The 16,786-nt window shown below is 41.8% G+C and overlaps 2 protein-coding genes across 4 annotated transcripts in view; one reads left to right on the forward strand and one right to left on the reverse strand.

Moving 5' to 3' along the window:
* Window positions 1-10,212, reverse strand: part of SGTB (small glutamine rich tetratricopeptide repeat containing beta) — a 58,581-nt gene extending 48,369 nt beyond the window's left edge. The window contains exons 1-2 of the mRNA XM_003265996.4: window positions 9,995-10,212; window positions 8,765-8,886 (exon numbers count right to left, since the gene is read on the reverse strand). Coding sequence (XP_003266044.1) covers window positions 8,765-8,864 — 100 coding nt within the window. The 5' untranslated portion in view covers window positions 8,865-8,886; window positions 9,995-10,212. The remainder of the gene's footprint in view (window positions 1-8,764; window positions 8,887-9,994) is intronic.
* Window positions 10,213-10,297: 85 nt separating this feature from the next.
* The window catches only part of NLN (neurolysin), a 105,130-nt gene continuing 98,641 nt past the window's right edge, over window positions 10,298-16,786 (forward strand). For 2 of the 3 annotated variants that reach the window (XM_003265992.4, XM_030798207.1), the window contains exon 1: window positions 10,298-10,516. In XM_003265992.4, coding sequence (XP_003266040.1) covers window positions 10,476-10,516 — 41 coding nt within the window. In that variant the 5' untranslated portion in view covers window positions 10,298-10,475. The remainder of the gene's footprint in view (window positions 10,517-16,786) is intronic. The other variant, XM_030798208.1, reaches the window with a different exon arrangement.

The following is a 16,786-nucleotide window of genomic DNA, read 5'->3' on the forward strand; positions in this document are numbered from 1 at the left end:
TGAGATTATAGGCATGAGCCACATGCTAACTGTTTAAATTCTTTTGCAGAGACAGGGTCTTGCCAGGTTGCCCAGGCTGGTCTCAAACTCCTGGGCTCAAGCGATCCTCCTACCTCGGCCTCCCAAAGTGCTGGGATTATAGGCATGAGCCACCACACCTGGCAACAACTGGATTTCTTATTCCTCACGTAAGGAAAAATGTTGTCTAGAATATAATTTCTCAATACATGTATTACGTCATATTCTTGTTGAAGGCTACCAGAAAGAAAGAGCAAGTCATTAATAACAACTTACTCAGCCAAGTGTGGTGGGTTACGCCTGTAATCCCAGCAATTTGGGAGGCCAAGGAGAGTGGATTGCCTGAACTCAGGAGTTCAAGGCCAGCCTGGGCAACATGGCAAAACCCCATCTTTACCAAAAATACAAAAAATTGGCTAGGCGTGGTGGCGCGCACCTATGGTCCCAGCTACTCGGGAGGCTGAGGTGGGAGGACTGCTTGAGCCTGGGAAGAGGAGGTTGCAGTGAGCCAAGATCTCACTACTGCACTCCAGCCTGGGTTGAGACCCCATCTCAAAAAAACAAAAACAAAAACAAAACAAAAAAAGTATTCTCACTACAAACCTAAAATTTTATCTTTTTTAAAAAAATGTGAGAAACAGAATTCTCCATTAATTAAAAACATTAATAGTAGCAGAACATAGCCCCCAGCACATAGGAAGAAGCACTAAATATTAATCTTGGTGTACTTATGTGAAGATAGATTTTAAAAATTCATTCATCCACGCAAATTTGCCAAGTGCCTACTATCTGTAAGGCACTGTTCTAAGGTGGTAGAGAAACAGTAATCAACCTAACAGAAAAAAATCACTGTCTACATGATAAAGCTTATATTTTAATAAAGGAAGACAACAAATATCATAAGCAAAATATAAAGCATGTTAAATGGTGATAGGGGCCTTGTCTATTTTTATTGTATGGCAAAATAAGTGGTTGGTATGGCTAGGGTATACAGTTGGTGGAAAGACATGGTGAGGGATTATGTTTGAAGTCTGTCATTGGAGGCCAGGTTTGGTGGCTCACACCTGTAATCCCAGCACTTTGGGAGCTGAGGCAGGCAGATCACCCGAGGTCAGGAGTTCAAGACCAGCCTGGCCAACATGGTGAAACCCCATCTCCACTAAAAAAGTAAAAATTAGCCGGATGTGATTGCATGCCCCTGTAATCCCAGCTACTCCGGAGGCTGAGGCATGGGAATTGCTTGAACCCAGGAGGCAGTGGTTGCAGTGAGCCAGATCACCCCACTGCACTCTAGCCTGGGCGACAGAGCACGACTCTGTCTTCAAAAACCAAAAGAAGTCTGTCATTAGATGACACGGCACCTGAAATGGCATTTTTAAAAAGATTTAGACTTCAAGGAATGAGCAAATGGAGAGCCACTAAAGAATTTAGTGAGGGAGAATAATGTAACTAAATTATGTTTAGAACTAAAAGTCTGGCAGGAACATTGAGAATGAATTAGAGAGAAAAGTTGGGATTCGAGAAAATGGGAGCAGGTAGTTAATAGTGAACAGCATATATCCTGTCCTCTCTGCAAGTACCCTTTGAGGGGTAGGGAAGCAGATTCTCACCCTGATAGTGCTCTCCTTTGGAAAGGAATTCACTCCTGGCTCAAGGAGATGAGAATGTACCCAAAATGCCCAGTATTTCCAGAGAGTGTGGAGTAGATTCCCTTATATTTGTATGTAACTTTTAAAAGATACATTATGTATGAATTGTGGTCCTGGGAAAATTACCTCTGCCATAAAAGAAACACTATAACTTTCACTAATCACAGAACAATTCTCCTTAGAGAGTGTTTTAATAAGAAACTAAATTGCCAATGATAAAAAGTCAAAGTGTCTTTTAGCTACAAAATAATCTACTGTTTACCCATTCCTATTCTCTCCCTTTCTATTCCTACCAAGCAGTTGCACTTGCACTTAAAACACTGGGCCACAAGAAAATAGGCTCTCATTGCCATGAAGACTGCTATTTAAAATAATAATAGTAGTAATAATAATAATGTATGTAGCCAGGCGCAGTGACTCATGCCTGTAATCCCAGCACTTTGGGAGGCCAGGGTGGGTGGATTACCTGAGGTCAGGAGTTCAAGACCAGACTGACCAACATGGTGAAACTCCGTCTCTACTAAAAATACAAAAAAAATTAGCCAGGCATGGTGGTGGGCACCTGTAATCCCAGCTACTCGGGAGGCTGAGGCAGGAGAATCTCCTGAACCCCGGAGGCAGAGGTTGCAGTGGGCTGAGATCGTGCCGTTGCACTCCAGCCTGAGCAACAGAGCAAGACTCCATCTCAAAAAAAAATAAAAGTATGTATATGTATATATTTATTCTTGATAAACATCCTCTCTTCTTGATCAGGTTAGTCATTTCATATACTTTGCCATGTGGTTTGTACATGTTTCCATTATTGTACTTATCACACTGTATTATATGCACTTAAATGTTTGTCTTCCCATATTAAATGGTCTACATCTTGTTTTCCTTAAAGTCTTTTATCCCTAGCAGGGCCTACATCTTATTTGTCTTTGACTTTAACAGGGTCTGGCAAAGGGTAGATGCTCAATCAACTTAATCTACTGCCTTCTTTGCAATGAAAGTCACATTTGAATTTGGAGGAAATGAAAACAATCAAATCTGTGGAAGACAGCGTTTATCTGCCTCCCCACCAAAAAAAATTAATCTACAGCCTTGTAAAAGATGGACAGTACCAAACCAAGCCCCTAGCAAAACACTAAATTATGGAACTTCAGAGCTAAACACTGACCAGTGAAAAGTCCATGTGATAACTCTGAGGGATTTTATGTCCTATCTTCTTAAGGCAGTCAGTCCACCTTCTTTATCTCTGCTGCCACTAACCTCATGTCACAGATCTGGCACATACTAGACACAATTAAGTATCCCTAAAGGAGGTGGCTTTTTTTTTTTTCTAAATGCAATTCTATTTTGATAAGTAAACCTAGTTGCCAAAATGTATAGTGTTCAACAATAACACATATTTAGAAAGGCATATGATTTAGTGAACAAAGCTAACCACAGCCTTGGAACTCAGGACTGTCTCATTATCCTTATTAATCCAGGCTGAAAAAATTAAATAACCTGGGTACAATAATTTAACTTACATTTACCTCAAGATTCTCATTTATCAAACAGAGATTATTACATTTGATCTTCCTTTTAGAAGAATCTATTCCTATTTATTCCTAATGAAAATAATAGACATTCAGGAATAAGTCACAAAATCTAAACAAATACTATATATACTTATTGTTCCACTGTAACACCGAACAAAAATAGTCTGGTACTGATAGAGAAAGATGAGTGAAGAATTCTATTCAGTAATACCACATCCTATCTGTATAACACTTAATTCAAAAGTTTTCACATGCTATGTACCTGCCATTCACTGATTCAGATTCTCTTCACAAATATATTGGCTGCAAGGAAGGCAAGTATCTCTATCAAACAGACTTAGAAACTAAGATCCAAACCAACTAAGGGGAATGCCCGAGACCATTGGATTCAATTCAACAAATATTTATTAAGCACCTACTATGTGTCAAGCACTTTTCTAGACACTTTCAACAAATCAGTGAATAAAACAGAAAAGATCCCTAACCCTAACCTCTTGGGATTTACTTCCTAGCAGGGGATGGAGAGGTGGACCATAAACAATAAACAGGTAGTAAAGGGTAAGGAGGATGGAGAGTGTGGGCAGCTGAGCAGAAAAGCAGCTGCAGGGTTTTTGTTGTTGTTGTTGTTGTTGTTTTTGAGACGGAGTCTCGCTCTGTTGCCCAGGCTGGAGTGCAGTGGCGTAATCTTAGCTCACTATAACCTGTGCCTCCCGGGTTTAAGCTATTCTCCTGCCTCAGCCTCCTGAGTAGCTGGTATTACAGACGTGTGCTACCACACCTGGCTAATTTTTGTATTTTTAGTAGAGAGGGAGTTTCACCATGTTGGCCAGGCTGGTCTCAAACTCCCGACCTCAAGTGATCCGCCCGCCTCAGCCTCCCGAAGTGCTGGGATTACAGGTGTGAGCCACCGCACCCAGCCCACAGCTGCAGGTTTAACAGAGAGTTGAGGGTAGGCCTTACTGAGAAAACAGATTTGACAAAGACTTGAAGGAGACGGGGGTGTTAGCATCATCTGTGAAGACCATTCCAGGCAGAGGAACCAGCCAGAGCAAAAGCCCTTAGGCAAGAGGATATGGTACATTTATAAAGAGAAAGCTAATAATGGCTGAAGCCAAATGAGAAAGGGGAGGAGTAGGTGAACAATATGTCACAGAAGTCAAATTATATAGATCCTTTAAACAATGTTTTGAGTACATAAATGATAGAAACTCACATACTCTGTTTGTAAAGATCACTGGTGCCTGTGTTTGGAACAGCCAATGGAGGGGCAAGAATAAAAGCAGAGAGACCAGTTAGAGGCTATCACACTAAAACAGTCAAGAAATAGTTCAATCCAGAGGTAGTATAAGAGATGTCAAACTCTAGACATATTTTGAAAGTATAGCCAACAGAATTTATTGAATGATTAGTTACAGGGTATTTGAGAGAGAGAACAGTCCAGAATGATACTCAAGTTTCTGGCCTGAGCAACAGAAAAGATGGCGCTGCCATAAACAGAGATAGGGAAATTGCATATAGAACAGATTTTGGGTGGGGGAATCAGAAGTTCGGTTTTGGCAATGTTAAATTTGGGATACCTGTTAGACATGCAAGTGGAGATATCTAGTAGGTACTTGGATATATAAGACCTTCAGAAGAAAGGTCGGGCTGAGGGCATACATTTTGGAAATAGCATATAAATGAGGGGTATTTAAGGCTAAGAAGCCGAATGATATTGCCAAAGAAATGGGTATAGATAATGAAAAGAAGAGGATCAAGCAGCGGACCCTGGGTACACCAGGTCAGGGAAAAGAAGAGGAACCAGAAAAGGGGACAGAAAAGAAGCAAACAATGAGACAAGAAAGCCAAGAAAGTATGAGGTATCCTGGAAACTAAATAAAATATACTGGGGTTGGGGGGGGCAGTGAGGAAATGATCATCAACATTATCAATGACAGCTAACAACTCAGATGAAAGCTGAGAACTGACCATTAAATTAAATAACACAGAAATCACTAATGACCTTGATGACAGTGGTATAGATTGAGAGACTGAGGCAAAGGCTTAATCAGAATGGGTTTAAGAAGAATAGAAGGAGAGGAGTTGGAGAAAGCAAATATAGACAATTCTTTCAAATGGTTTTGCTGCAAAGGGAGACATACAATTAAGCAGTAATTATTTGCTGTTTGCTTTTGCTTTTTTGAAGAAGGGAGAATAATGGTAAGTTTATATTATGATGGAAATGATCCAGTAGGGTATGAAAATTTTATGATATAAGATTAAAAAAATAAAATAACTAAAGTGATATCCTGGAGTAGGTGAGACAGGATGGGATCTAGTATACCAGTAGAGGGGTTCCATTTAGAAAGGAACACGAATAGTCCATCTATGGTAATAGCTAGTCAAACAGGCAGGCAGGCCGAGTATGTGGGTGCCGTTGTATCCAGCTATTTTCTTATTATTTCAGCTTTCTTGGTGGAGTAGAAAGCAAGGTAACCAACTAAAAGTGAGGACAGTGAAGGAGGTTTGAGGGTTTGAGAAGATATGAGAAAGTATTAAAATGGTCATCTAGGAAAATAAATGTATGAATGAACTTCGAACAGATAGTGTGATTGCCTGACAGCATTAAAGGTCTACTTGAAGTTCACAGTCATGAATTTAAAGTGGGACTAGTCAGCAAAGTTGTGTGTTTTGCTCCATTTATTTACGGCTATATAAGTGGGTGTGAGTAGTTGGGCACAGAGTAGGTGGAGAGTTGGATTTAAACAAAGTTGGGCTTTGCAAGAAAGGGAAGGAGATACAAGGGAATAATTATAATTATCAACCATGGAATTTAAGATGATTAAAAAGAGGTGTGGGAAAAGGTGAGGGATGAACAGATTGGAGGTATTAGTTGGGTCAACGAATAGCTGGAATAGGTCTTCTAGAGGGAGTAAGCTTGGAAAGACAGGCAATAGTGGTCAGGAAGTGAAATGTTTAGGATAGAGATTAGGGAAGGAATGCAATTCTGGTAATGATTAAGTCTAGGGAAGACTTTCTCAATCTCCGCATACTGACATTTTGGATCAGGTAATTTCTTCTTGTCAGGGGCTGTCCTGTGCATTAGCAGCATCCATAGCCTCTACCCACTCACTAGATGCCAATAATACCAGCCACCTGCCTCACCCAGTTGTGACAATCAGAATGTATCCAGATATTGCAAAATCACCCCCAAGTTGAGAACCACTGATCTAGAATATGATCAAGTGTTTGAGATCACTGGATGAGGTCAAGAACTGACAGCCAGGGAACTAAAATAATCATCTATCAGTATATTGCAATTGCCAAGAACTAAATAGGAGTAGTGCTAGAGAGAGTGACAGTGAGCAGGAACCACAGTCAAGGAATGAAGCAACTGTCAGTAAATGACAATAATTAAGAGGAGTGGGTGACATAATCTGATGGCAAGACAAAGCTGATGATATACCAGCTTCACAGTAGTGGTAAAGCTGGTATTAGAACTGAGGCTTTTCTCCTAGGGCTTTTAAAAATGTCTAGAAGGTGGGCAGACACCTCCACATGATTTCATGTTCAATTAAATTAGACTCACAGAGTCAAAAATAGGGGTCAGTCAAAAACAATTGGCACCCTTTCTGACTGCCATATATAACAAACAGCTGAAGGCACATATTTTTGGCTGAATACCATCCTAAAAATAGGACATAACATCTTGGTTTAAAAAAAAAAAAAACCCTCAATTTTCTTTCTGGCCCTTAAAACTTCTATGCTGTCTTTGATTAGAAAAGAAACATCTTTTCTTAAATGACTGCATTTATCTCTTTGCTACAGAGCAATCATAACTAACATTCTCCTTAGATAACCAATTAACTCTACCTTCACATAGTCTAATCATCAAGGAGAACAAAAAGACCTTAATATTAAATGGACTGATTGCAATGTTCTCCAACTGTGCATCACCTGCTCCTCTCACTGCCACCTGGAAAGACATCATCTAACCAGACTGCAAGCAGGTTTAGAGTAAATGCCCAATTTTCATCTCCACCTCCTAAAAGCATATTCCCAGGGAAGTGCTTGTTGAAATTATAAAAGCAGTTTCAAGATGGGATTTAAACTATACTGTAATTTATTAAGTTCTTCCAAATGCACTCTCACTGCAATAATTAAGACTTTGGGGTTGGGAGGGGTGGCTCATGCCTATAATCTCAGTACTTTGGGAGGCCAAGGCGAGTGGATCACTTGATCAGGAGTTTGAGACCAGCCTGGGCAACATGGCGAAACCCTGTCTCTACAAAAAAAAATACAAAACTTAGCCGGGCGTGGTAGTGTACTCCTGTAGTCCCAGCTACTCGGGAGGCTGAGATGGGAGGATCACTTGAGCCCAGGAGGTGGAGGTTGCAGTGAGCCAAGATTGTGCCACTACACTCCAGCCTGGGTGACAGAGCCAGACAGACCCTGTCTCAAAAAAAATAAATAAATAAATAAAAGACTTTATGCCACAGGGACACCAGATTCACTGAACCTCCATAAGCCCATCTGCAGAATTCTACCTTGTTATGGTTGTACTGAATTTAAATTTTATAACACATAAACATGAAGAACAAAGATGGTGTCGAGGAAACACATGATGCTATCACCCACATCCTGTTCAACTTTACAGATTATCGAATCCAATATTAATGTTAACGTAAAACACAAGTGAAATTCTCTCATTTCAAGTCCCAAATTAGGCACTGGTCGGATCTCACTAGTGGTATAATTATTAGACTTTCACATAATGCTATTAAAATGACTCAGGTATTTTTATACATTATTTCTAAACTGGATGCTTTCCTATTAGGAAATGGAGACAACAAGATCTTCAGAGTATTAACCAGGATTTAAATCTCAGCTTTATCACATATCAGCTGTTGTTATCTGGTTACGCTATTTGGTTTCATTTTCTTTTTCTTTTTTTTTCTTTTTTTTTTATTTTTTTTTTTTTTTTGAGACAGGGTCTCCCTCATGGCCCAGGCTGGAGTGCAGTGGTGTGATCCCAGCTCACTGCAACCTCCACCTCCTGGGTTCAAGCCACCCTCCTGTCTCAGCCTCCCGAGTAGCTGGGACTACAGGCAAGTGCCACCACACCTGGCTACTTTTTGTATTTTTAGTAGAGACAGGGTTTTGCCATGTTGCCCAGCCTGGTCTTAAACTCCTGGCCTCAAATGATCCACCTGCCTCGGCCTCCCAAAGTGCTGGGATTACAGGCATGAGCCACCAAGCCTGGCCCTGGTTTCATTTTCTCACTTGTTAAATGGGGATAATACTAACATAACAGTTGCTGTGAAGAAAAAATTGCCTATAATATGAACAGCATACTTCTGACATATAGTATTTGTTCAATAAATGAACAATAGTCCTCTTAATTTGTTGTTAAAACAAACAAAACAAGCTTCAGAAAATGGAAATACGATAACCTTACAGTTAGGCCTCTCTTCTTGAAAGATCAAAAAAAAATTCTGATTATGTTACAATAGATCATCAAGTTGGGCTTACAGCTATTTTAGTCTTCGTTTATAATTATAATATAAATGAACACAAAGAGCAGATGCGTACCTTCCAAACTTTCTTGTTCATCCGAGGTGTAAGTGTCCATCTGACTTTGTTCCCGTAAGAAACGAATAACTGCATAAACCAGGTGCTTGATAGATGACATTTTAGAAGCTTAAACACTTTTCCTTGGTAAGAAAAATGAAAACACTGAACTAAGTTATTTTAAAGAATCAGTCAGGAAAGTCATAAATTACAAAGATGATATGGGTTATAAACTGTATTAAAGGTAAAAACAAAACACAAAACTGTATGACCTTTCATCTTTTCTCTTTTTAAAGAGTCAGGAGAGCACAAAGTATTGTGAAGGTAATTTATTACATATTTTCATTAATACCCAGTGGTATACGAGTATGTTAAATCTTGGAATAAGTAAAAATGTCTTCAAAACATGTACAGCATAAGCTTAGGCTGTCACTACATATCTCACCATACAGAAATCCCCTAAAGGCCTCAGTACTAAGTTGAGAGGCATTTCATACTGCTGACTAAAAGCTGATCTATACCAAGCATCTTCCTCTATTTCATGGGATCTAAAAAAAATATTAATAATGTACACTCTACCCACTTTTGTAGGTTGAGAGTTATTTGATGAGGAAACACATTCGCGAAAGGTTATTCAACGGGTGAGTGTCGTTCTTAATAAAAATGGCATTTCTATTTAATCAGCAGACATGTCAGGAAATTGCTGCCCATGTCGATGGATACTACAAGCCGACCGGCGCTCCCTGCAGAGGCTGTGCTCTCGTGGACAAGCTGGAAGCTCCCGGTCATGTTCATTCACATGGAATACTATCGCATCCAAACAGTGGCGCAGGGCCAGGCGGCATTCATGGCTGATTTCCACCAAATCGCATCATCCATCTGCTCCCCAGGTTCCCTAATTCAAAGCCAGGGTGTGGTACCCGCCGCTATAATGTTTATTATTTGTGTAGTTATTTTAAAGGCGATGTCAGCCTCTAGGTCACGGGGTCATAAGCACTAAATAAGGCCCCAGGGCAGAAGGTAAAAACAGAATGGTGGGGGGAAAGGGGTGCGAAGAGGGAAAGAGATGACCAGCCTCGTCCAGGCTTCTCCCCCTTCCTCTCCTCAGAGCGCGTCGAGCTCCCCCTCCCTCCCGTCCTCCCTCGGGTACCCGGCCTCGCCTCGGCCCTGCCGGGTGAGCAGCGGGTGCCGGTGTGGGCCTCGGTCCGGGGCGGCGGGAGGCGCACCCTTGCCAGACAGAAGCCCCCTTACCAAGCAGGAGGACGCGAGACGACGGCTGCTGGTCCGCGGGGTTCCGTAGGCCGGCCCGCCCTACCCCTGGTCCTCGGGGCTGGAGCCCGGCTCGGGATCGCAGCACTGGTCGCGGCGGCGCAAACTTCCCCGGCCCCTAGGCCGTCGACCCCAGAGCCCACCAGGCTGTGCTCTCTCTCAGGCGGCGGGGTCTGGGCAGCACCGCCCCTGGGGCGGGGCCGGACGCGAAGGCTGGGGCGGGGCCGGACGCGAAGGCTGGGGCGGGGCCGGACGCGTGGGCTGGGGCGGGGCACGGCGCGGGGCGGGGCTGGTAGGCGCCGGCGTGGAGCTGCCGCACGTGGGAGGGCGCTGGCCAGGCAGCCACTGTGGCCTCTGCGGCTAGGCCGGCTCGAGAGTCCCGGGCGCCCAGGCGCTGCCGCCCGCCTCGCCGCCCCACGCCGAAGGACCACGGGCCCGCCGCCGCCAGCCTCTCAGCGCTCCCATGATCTCCCGGTGCCTTTTGGCTGTGCGAAGCCTCCGCAGGTACCTCCAGCGCGCGGGTTAACCTTGGCAGTGGGCAGGGCGGGGTCTTTCGCCGTGTGGTGCCTGGAGCCCAGACCCAGCGCTTCCCGACCGCGCCTCTCCGACGCTCCTGGGACGCACCCTCCCCGCGGCTTGCAAGGTGGACCCCTGGGGGACACCTGGCGCGGCCACCTGGGGCCACCTTTCCCGCCTCCGCTCCTTCGGGAGGACGTCCATTCCTCTTTGTTTGGGACTGCCTCAGCCGCAGTCAGCGAGTCTAGTCACAGACGCGGCCCAAAATGAATGCAAATAGTTTGGATAAGAAAAGCATTTCACGTTCAACCCCAATGCAGAACTACAGACCTGTCATTAAAAGTGCCGCAGCTGTGGACTCAGAACAATTGTGTTTGCTCCTCGCGCCCATTATTAGCATTCCAATCGTTTAACCTCCACCTGAGATGAAACGTCTTTGGTGGTGTTGCTTCCGTCCATGCTCTCTAACTTCCTTTTTTATTTTCCTCCTCCCCATAAAACAAACATTCTGCCTCTTGCCGGTGCAAATTGACTTGGCCCAAAATGGAGAATATGATTGCTTGGACACGGTTTTGGGCAGTCTGAGCTGCTGTTTTGGAATGCTTCCTAGCCCTCTAACCACACCCCACTGCAACAGACCAGTAGCAAGATGGTGAGGGAATTAAATTCTTTGCACGGATGCACTGGTTTTCGGAAACAATGCCGCCACCATCCCGGTTTCCAAATCTGCCCAGAACTGTAAATCCAAATGAAGATTCAACAGAATAAAGAAAATGTGTGCTTCTTGCTAGCTATCAACAAAACTACTTTGTTAACATGTCAGCATTTAAGCTTTCTACAATTCCCTTTTGCACATTGCCACTCGTCTGTGTGGATGGAGCTTTGTGTTGCTCAGTCTGTAGAGTTAGGGAGCAGGCAGGCGACAGTGGTAATTACAAAGAGTTAATGTGGTGATTGGTGACCATATTTCAGCCTGTCGTTTTTTGCTAGTCTCCAGGCTGCAATCGATATAGCTGTCAAATGAAGTTATACCAAGAAATGAAGACTTCACACAATGCAGGTGTGAGAAGAGGGAATAAATTTTCATATAAGAGCAGTTCTCGGCCGGGCGCTGTGGCTCAAGCTTGTAATCCCAGCACTTTGGGAGGCCGAGGCGGGCGGATCACGAGGTCAGGAGATCGAGACCATCCTGGCTAACACGGTGAAACCCCATCTCTACTAAAAAATACAAAAAATTAGCCGGGCGTGGTGGCAGGCGCCTGTAGTCCCAGCTACTCGGGAGGCTGAGGCTGGAGAATGGCGTGAACCCGGGAGGCGAAGCTTGCAGTGAGCCGAGATCGTGCCACTGTACTCTAGCCTGGGCGACAGAGCGAGACTCCGTCTCAAAAAAGAAAAAGAGCAATTCTCAAACCTTTTATTCTCAGGACCCCTTTACCTTTCAAAAATTACCGTGGACCTAACAGCTTCTGTTTGTATGGTATATCTGTCTATATTTACCATATTAGACTTTAAAGCTGGAAAAAAATTTAAAGTAGTTGTTAATTTACAAAACTAATAAATAGGCTACGTGCATAATGATTTTAATGAAAAATAACTATTTTCCAAACCAACCCCCACCCCCAAATCAGTGAGAAGATGAACATTGTGGGTTTTTTTTCCTTTTTTTAAAATTGTGGTAAGATATAACAAAATTTACCATTTTGATAATTTTTAAGTGTACAATTTAAAGTGTACAATTGAGAGGTACAGCCAACACCACTGTCCATCTCCAGAACTTGTCATCATCCCAAACTGAAACCCTGTGCCTATTACACAATAGCTGCCCATTACTTCCTCCCCCAGTCTCTGGTTAACCATTATTTTTTCTCTATGAATTTGACTATTTCAGGTCCCTTATATAAGTGGAATTAGACAATATTTGTCCTTTTGCGTCTGGTTTATTTAGTATAGTGTTTTTAAGGTTTATTCGTGTTGAAGCATGTGTCGGGATTTCCTTTTTAAAACTGAATAATATTTCATTGTATGTATATACCACATTTTGTTTATCCATTTGTCAGTGGACATTTGGGTTGCTTCCACCTTTTGGCTATTGTGAATACTACTACTATGATCATTAATGTGCACATGTCTGTTTGAATCCCTGCTTTTAATTCTTTGGGATACTGTATGTACCTGGAAGTGAAAATTGCTGAGTCATAGGATAGTACTATGTTTAGTTTTTGAAACCATACTGTTTTCTTCGGTGGCTGTGCCATTTTTACATTCCCATTGGCAGTACATAAGGATTCCAATTTCTCCACATCATCATCAGCACTTATTTCCTGGTTTTGATAACAGTTATCCTAGGAGTGGCATTGTTTTGCATTTTTGCAAAACTAATGTGTGACATAATAGAAAGTAACTGGATTCTTATGTCTGCCTCTGCATTTAAGCTGCTGCACTGTTTCATTTTGGTTTAAGATGAAGAAAATCCCATCTCACAGTCATATGAAGTTGGAAAGAAGAATATTTTAATAGCTTTTTAAAGATAATCGTGGATATTCTTTGATATCACATCAAAGTTTGACAAATGGTAGCTTTTTAAAGGTTAGTTACAAAGTGGAATTTGAAACTATATCAATGTACTTTTTTTACACTGTTACATTAATATCCAATGGTGTACTTTACACTTTGAATGGATGTTGAATCCATGCCTGTTTTTTTAAACATTAAGCATAAGTCCTTCAGAAATTTTAGTGGTTCACTGTGTTCTACAGTTCTTCCTAATGTTGACATATTTCATTATACAGTATCAAACAATCACTTTCCTTAATGTCTTCCTGTTTAATCAGAAAAGTCTTCAAGTATTGGGAAGCCGTCAAGCTCACAGTGGCAAATAGGATTTTCCAAAATTGTAATTTTCACTTGAAAGCTAGAATTTTATCATTGGTAACACAAACTGTCAGTTGTTTTACTTGAAGTGACAATCTCACTTTGTTACATTTTTGACAGAATTTCTGCCACATACTTAAGTCTGAATAACCCTGGTTTGTCTGTCAGTAGTTTTTTTTTCTGGTAAAAATGGTGTTCCCTGGGCTGAGCACGGTGGCTCACACCTGTAATCCCAGCAGTTTGGGAGGCCGAGGCAGGTGGATCACGAGGTCATGAGATCGAGACCATCCTGGCTAACACGGTGAAACCCTGTCTCTAATGAAAATACAAAATATTAGCTGGGCGTGGTGGTGGGCGCCTGTAGTCCGAACTACTCGGGAGGCTGAGGCAGGAGAATGGTGTGAACCCAGGAGGCAGAGTTTGCAGTGAGCCAAGATCGCGCCACTGCACTCCAGCCTGGGCGACAGAGCAAGACTCTGTCTCAAAAAAAAAAAAAAAAAAAAAAAAAAAAAAAAATGGTGTTCCATGAAAAAAAGCTATTTCAGCTCACAGTTCAACCAGTTCCAAAGTGCTTTTGATTTGGGCAACCAAATCCTCAGGACAACCCTTATACTCAGGTACACAGCAGAAATGCTTTGTGTGTACTTGGTCACATATAACTCAAGGGTAGCGATTTAATAAAAATTCATACTTTTTACCATTTCATTAAGGATATTCTAAAATGAAATTGACATTATTTTTAGCCTCAGTGCATGGCAATGAAAAATACAGCTACTAGTACAGTTTGGTGTCATTGCCTCAGTTTGTGCTGAAGTACCAACAATATTATCCATCACTGCTTTTCACCATCAGTGCAAGTGTTCACAAAGTAAAAAGGATAAATAATGTCTTCGTATTGTTATGAAAGATTTTTAACCTCACAGACTCCTTGAAAGGGTCTCAGGAACCCCTCCCCATACCTCTACCTTTAAGGTTTGTGGACTACATTTTGAGATCTGCCGACATGTGGTATTAGATTCTTTGTTTATGCATGGAAGAAAATAAATATACTAATAGCCAAAAAATTATTACCTTGTTAGAAGCTACCATAAATATATTAACTATTTTGTTACATAAGGGCATATCTTACAGTTAATCATCATATCTGGTAGTCCTTAACCCAGGGCTTCCTTTACTTCATCACAGAATCTGCTCTGTTTCAAAATCAGTATCTTCCAAAAGAGTTCATATTAGACAACATGGAGGACCCCCTGTGTTCTCCTGTTTTTCCTGTTTCCTCTGACACTTGGGAGTTCATTTTAGTGTTATGGAGTAACTAGGCTTTTGCCTGACTTATGGTTTCCATTGGGTTTTCTTGTTGGCAGAGCTGCTATATCCCCTTCCCAAGGCCAGCTTGGCAGCCAGGATCATTGATGGGGGTGTTCAGCCAATTTCTTGGGAATAAGTGGGCTGAGAATCTGGAGTTTGGATTATAGTTGCTGTTCAATTCACTTTGTGACCTTAAAAAAATAACTCACTCCCTTGGACCTCTTTCAAGTTACATACGTATGTATGTATGTATTTTAGAGACAAGGTCTCACTCTGTCATCCAGGCTGAAGTGCAGTGGGGCATGATCATGGCTCACTGCAGTCTCAAACTCTGCTTTCAAACAATCCTCCCTGCCTCAGCCTTCTGAGTAGCTGGGACTACAGGTGCTCACCACCATGCCCAGCTAATTTAAAAAAATTGTTTGTAGAGATAGGATCTTGCTATGTTGCCGACGCTGGTCTAGAATTCCTGGCCACAAATAATCCTCCCATCTCAACCTCTAAAAGTGCTGGGATTACAGGAGTGTGCTATCATGCCTGGCCCAGGTTCCTTATATTGTAAAATGAAAAGGACTAGACTAAATAATAGCTAAGGCTTTAAAAAAAAACAACAAAAAAACCTCTATATTGCCATAGCAAACCAGGAGAATTCCTCCTCCTACCTCAGTCAGATTGTACAGCCTGTGACCCAAGCAAAGCCTAATGTATATTATAGAATATGAGGGATGAGTGACATGGTCAAAGAAACAAACGAGAAGGTTGACTCAACAATATTTAGCCAAAACAATAGCTGTAATAGCCTAGCTTCCTCTTTCAATTAGAAAAGACAGCTAGGTTTGTTTTTTGGTTTGGTTTTTTTTTTTTGAGACAGTCTCGCTCTGTTGCCCAGGCTGGATTACAGTGGCACGATCTCAGCTCACTGCAACCTCTGCCTTCTGGGTTCAAGCGATTATCCTGCCTCAGGCTGCTGAGTGGCTGGGATTACAGGTGCCCACAACCACGCCTGGCTAATTTTTTGTATTTTTAGTAGAGGTGGGGTTTCACTATGTGGGCCTGGCTGGTCTTGAACTCCTGACCTCAAGTGATCTGCCCACCTCGGCCTCCTAAAGTGCTGGGATTATAGGCGTGAGCCACTGCACCTGGCCTAAGAAACACAGCTTGGTTTTTTAAAATGATGACAGCAATGCGTGTTCATTATTGAAAACTTAGCAAGTAATGACAAGCAAAAGAAAATATTAAATATATATATAATCCAACCATCTGGAAGAGCCAATTCTTAACATCTTTCAAAATTTCTTCAATGAGCAGACTTTTTTACAAATATGATATTGTTATTCTTTTATAATTTTTAATATTATACAAACATCCTCTAAAATATAAATAGCTATAATATATTCCTTTTGGGGATGTATGCAATTTGATTAATACATACCTTTACAAATGTCAACTATTCCCACTTCTTGCAATGAGTAATAGTGCTTGGATAAACATTCCTATTGTCCTTTTCCAAATCTTTAATTATTTTCTTAGTATAAATTCTTACAAATGGAATTTGTACATCAAAGGGCATGCATACCTTTCAGGTCTTTGGTACTTTTCATCTTATTCTATTCTAAAAACTTTCTCCCAAATTATAATCTTACCGGGTAAGTAAATGCTGGTTTCCTATACTGTTACCAACACTGAGCATTTTAATTTTTTTTTATCCTTACCAGTTTGATAAGTGGAAATTTCTCTTATTATAATTTGCATTTTCATACATTTTTGGAAGGTTTATTCAGTGAGTATAAATCCTAAACAAAAATTCAGGAGTTGTGGTCTGGAAACCAAAAAGTTATTTGTTGTCTGATGTGAAAATTTATTTATATGGAAAATCTTAGAAAGACAAATTCAATTACAGTTTTCTTGGTGTTTTTGTTTGTTTGAGACGGGGTCTCACTTGGTTGCCCAGGCTAGAGTGCAGTGGCGTGATCATGGCTCACTGCAGCCTCGACCTCCCGAGCTCAAACGATCCTCCCACTTCAGCCTCCCGAGTAGCTGGGACTACAGGTGTTTGCCACCACACCTGGCTAATTTTTG

This window comes from Nomascus leucogenys, chromosome 18 (genome assembly GCF_006542625.1).
Source record: "Nomascus leucogenys isolate Asia chromosome 18, Asia_NLE_v1, whole genome shotgun sequence".
NCBI lineage: Eukaryota > Metazoa > Chordata > Mammalia > Primates > Hylobatidae > Nomascus > Nomascus leucogenys.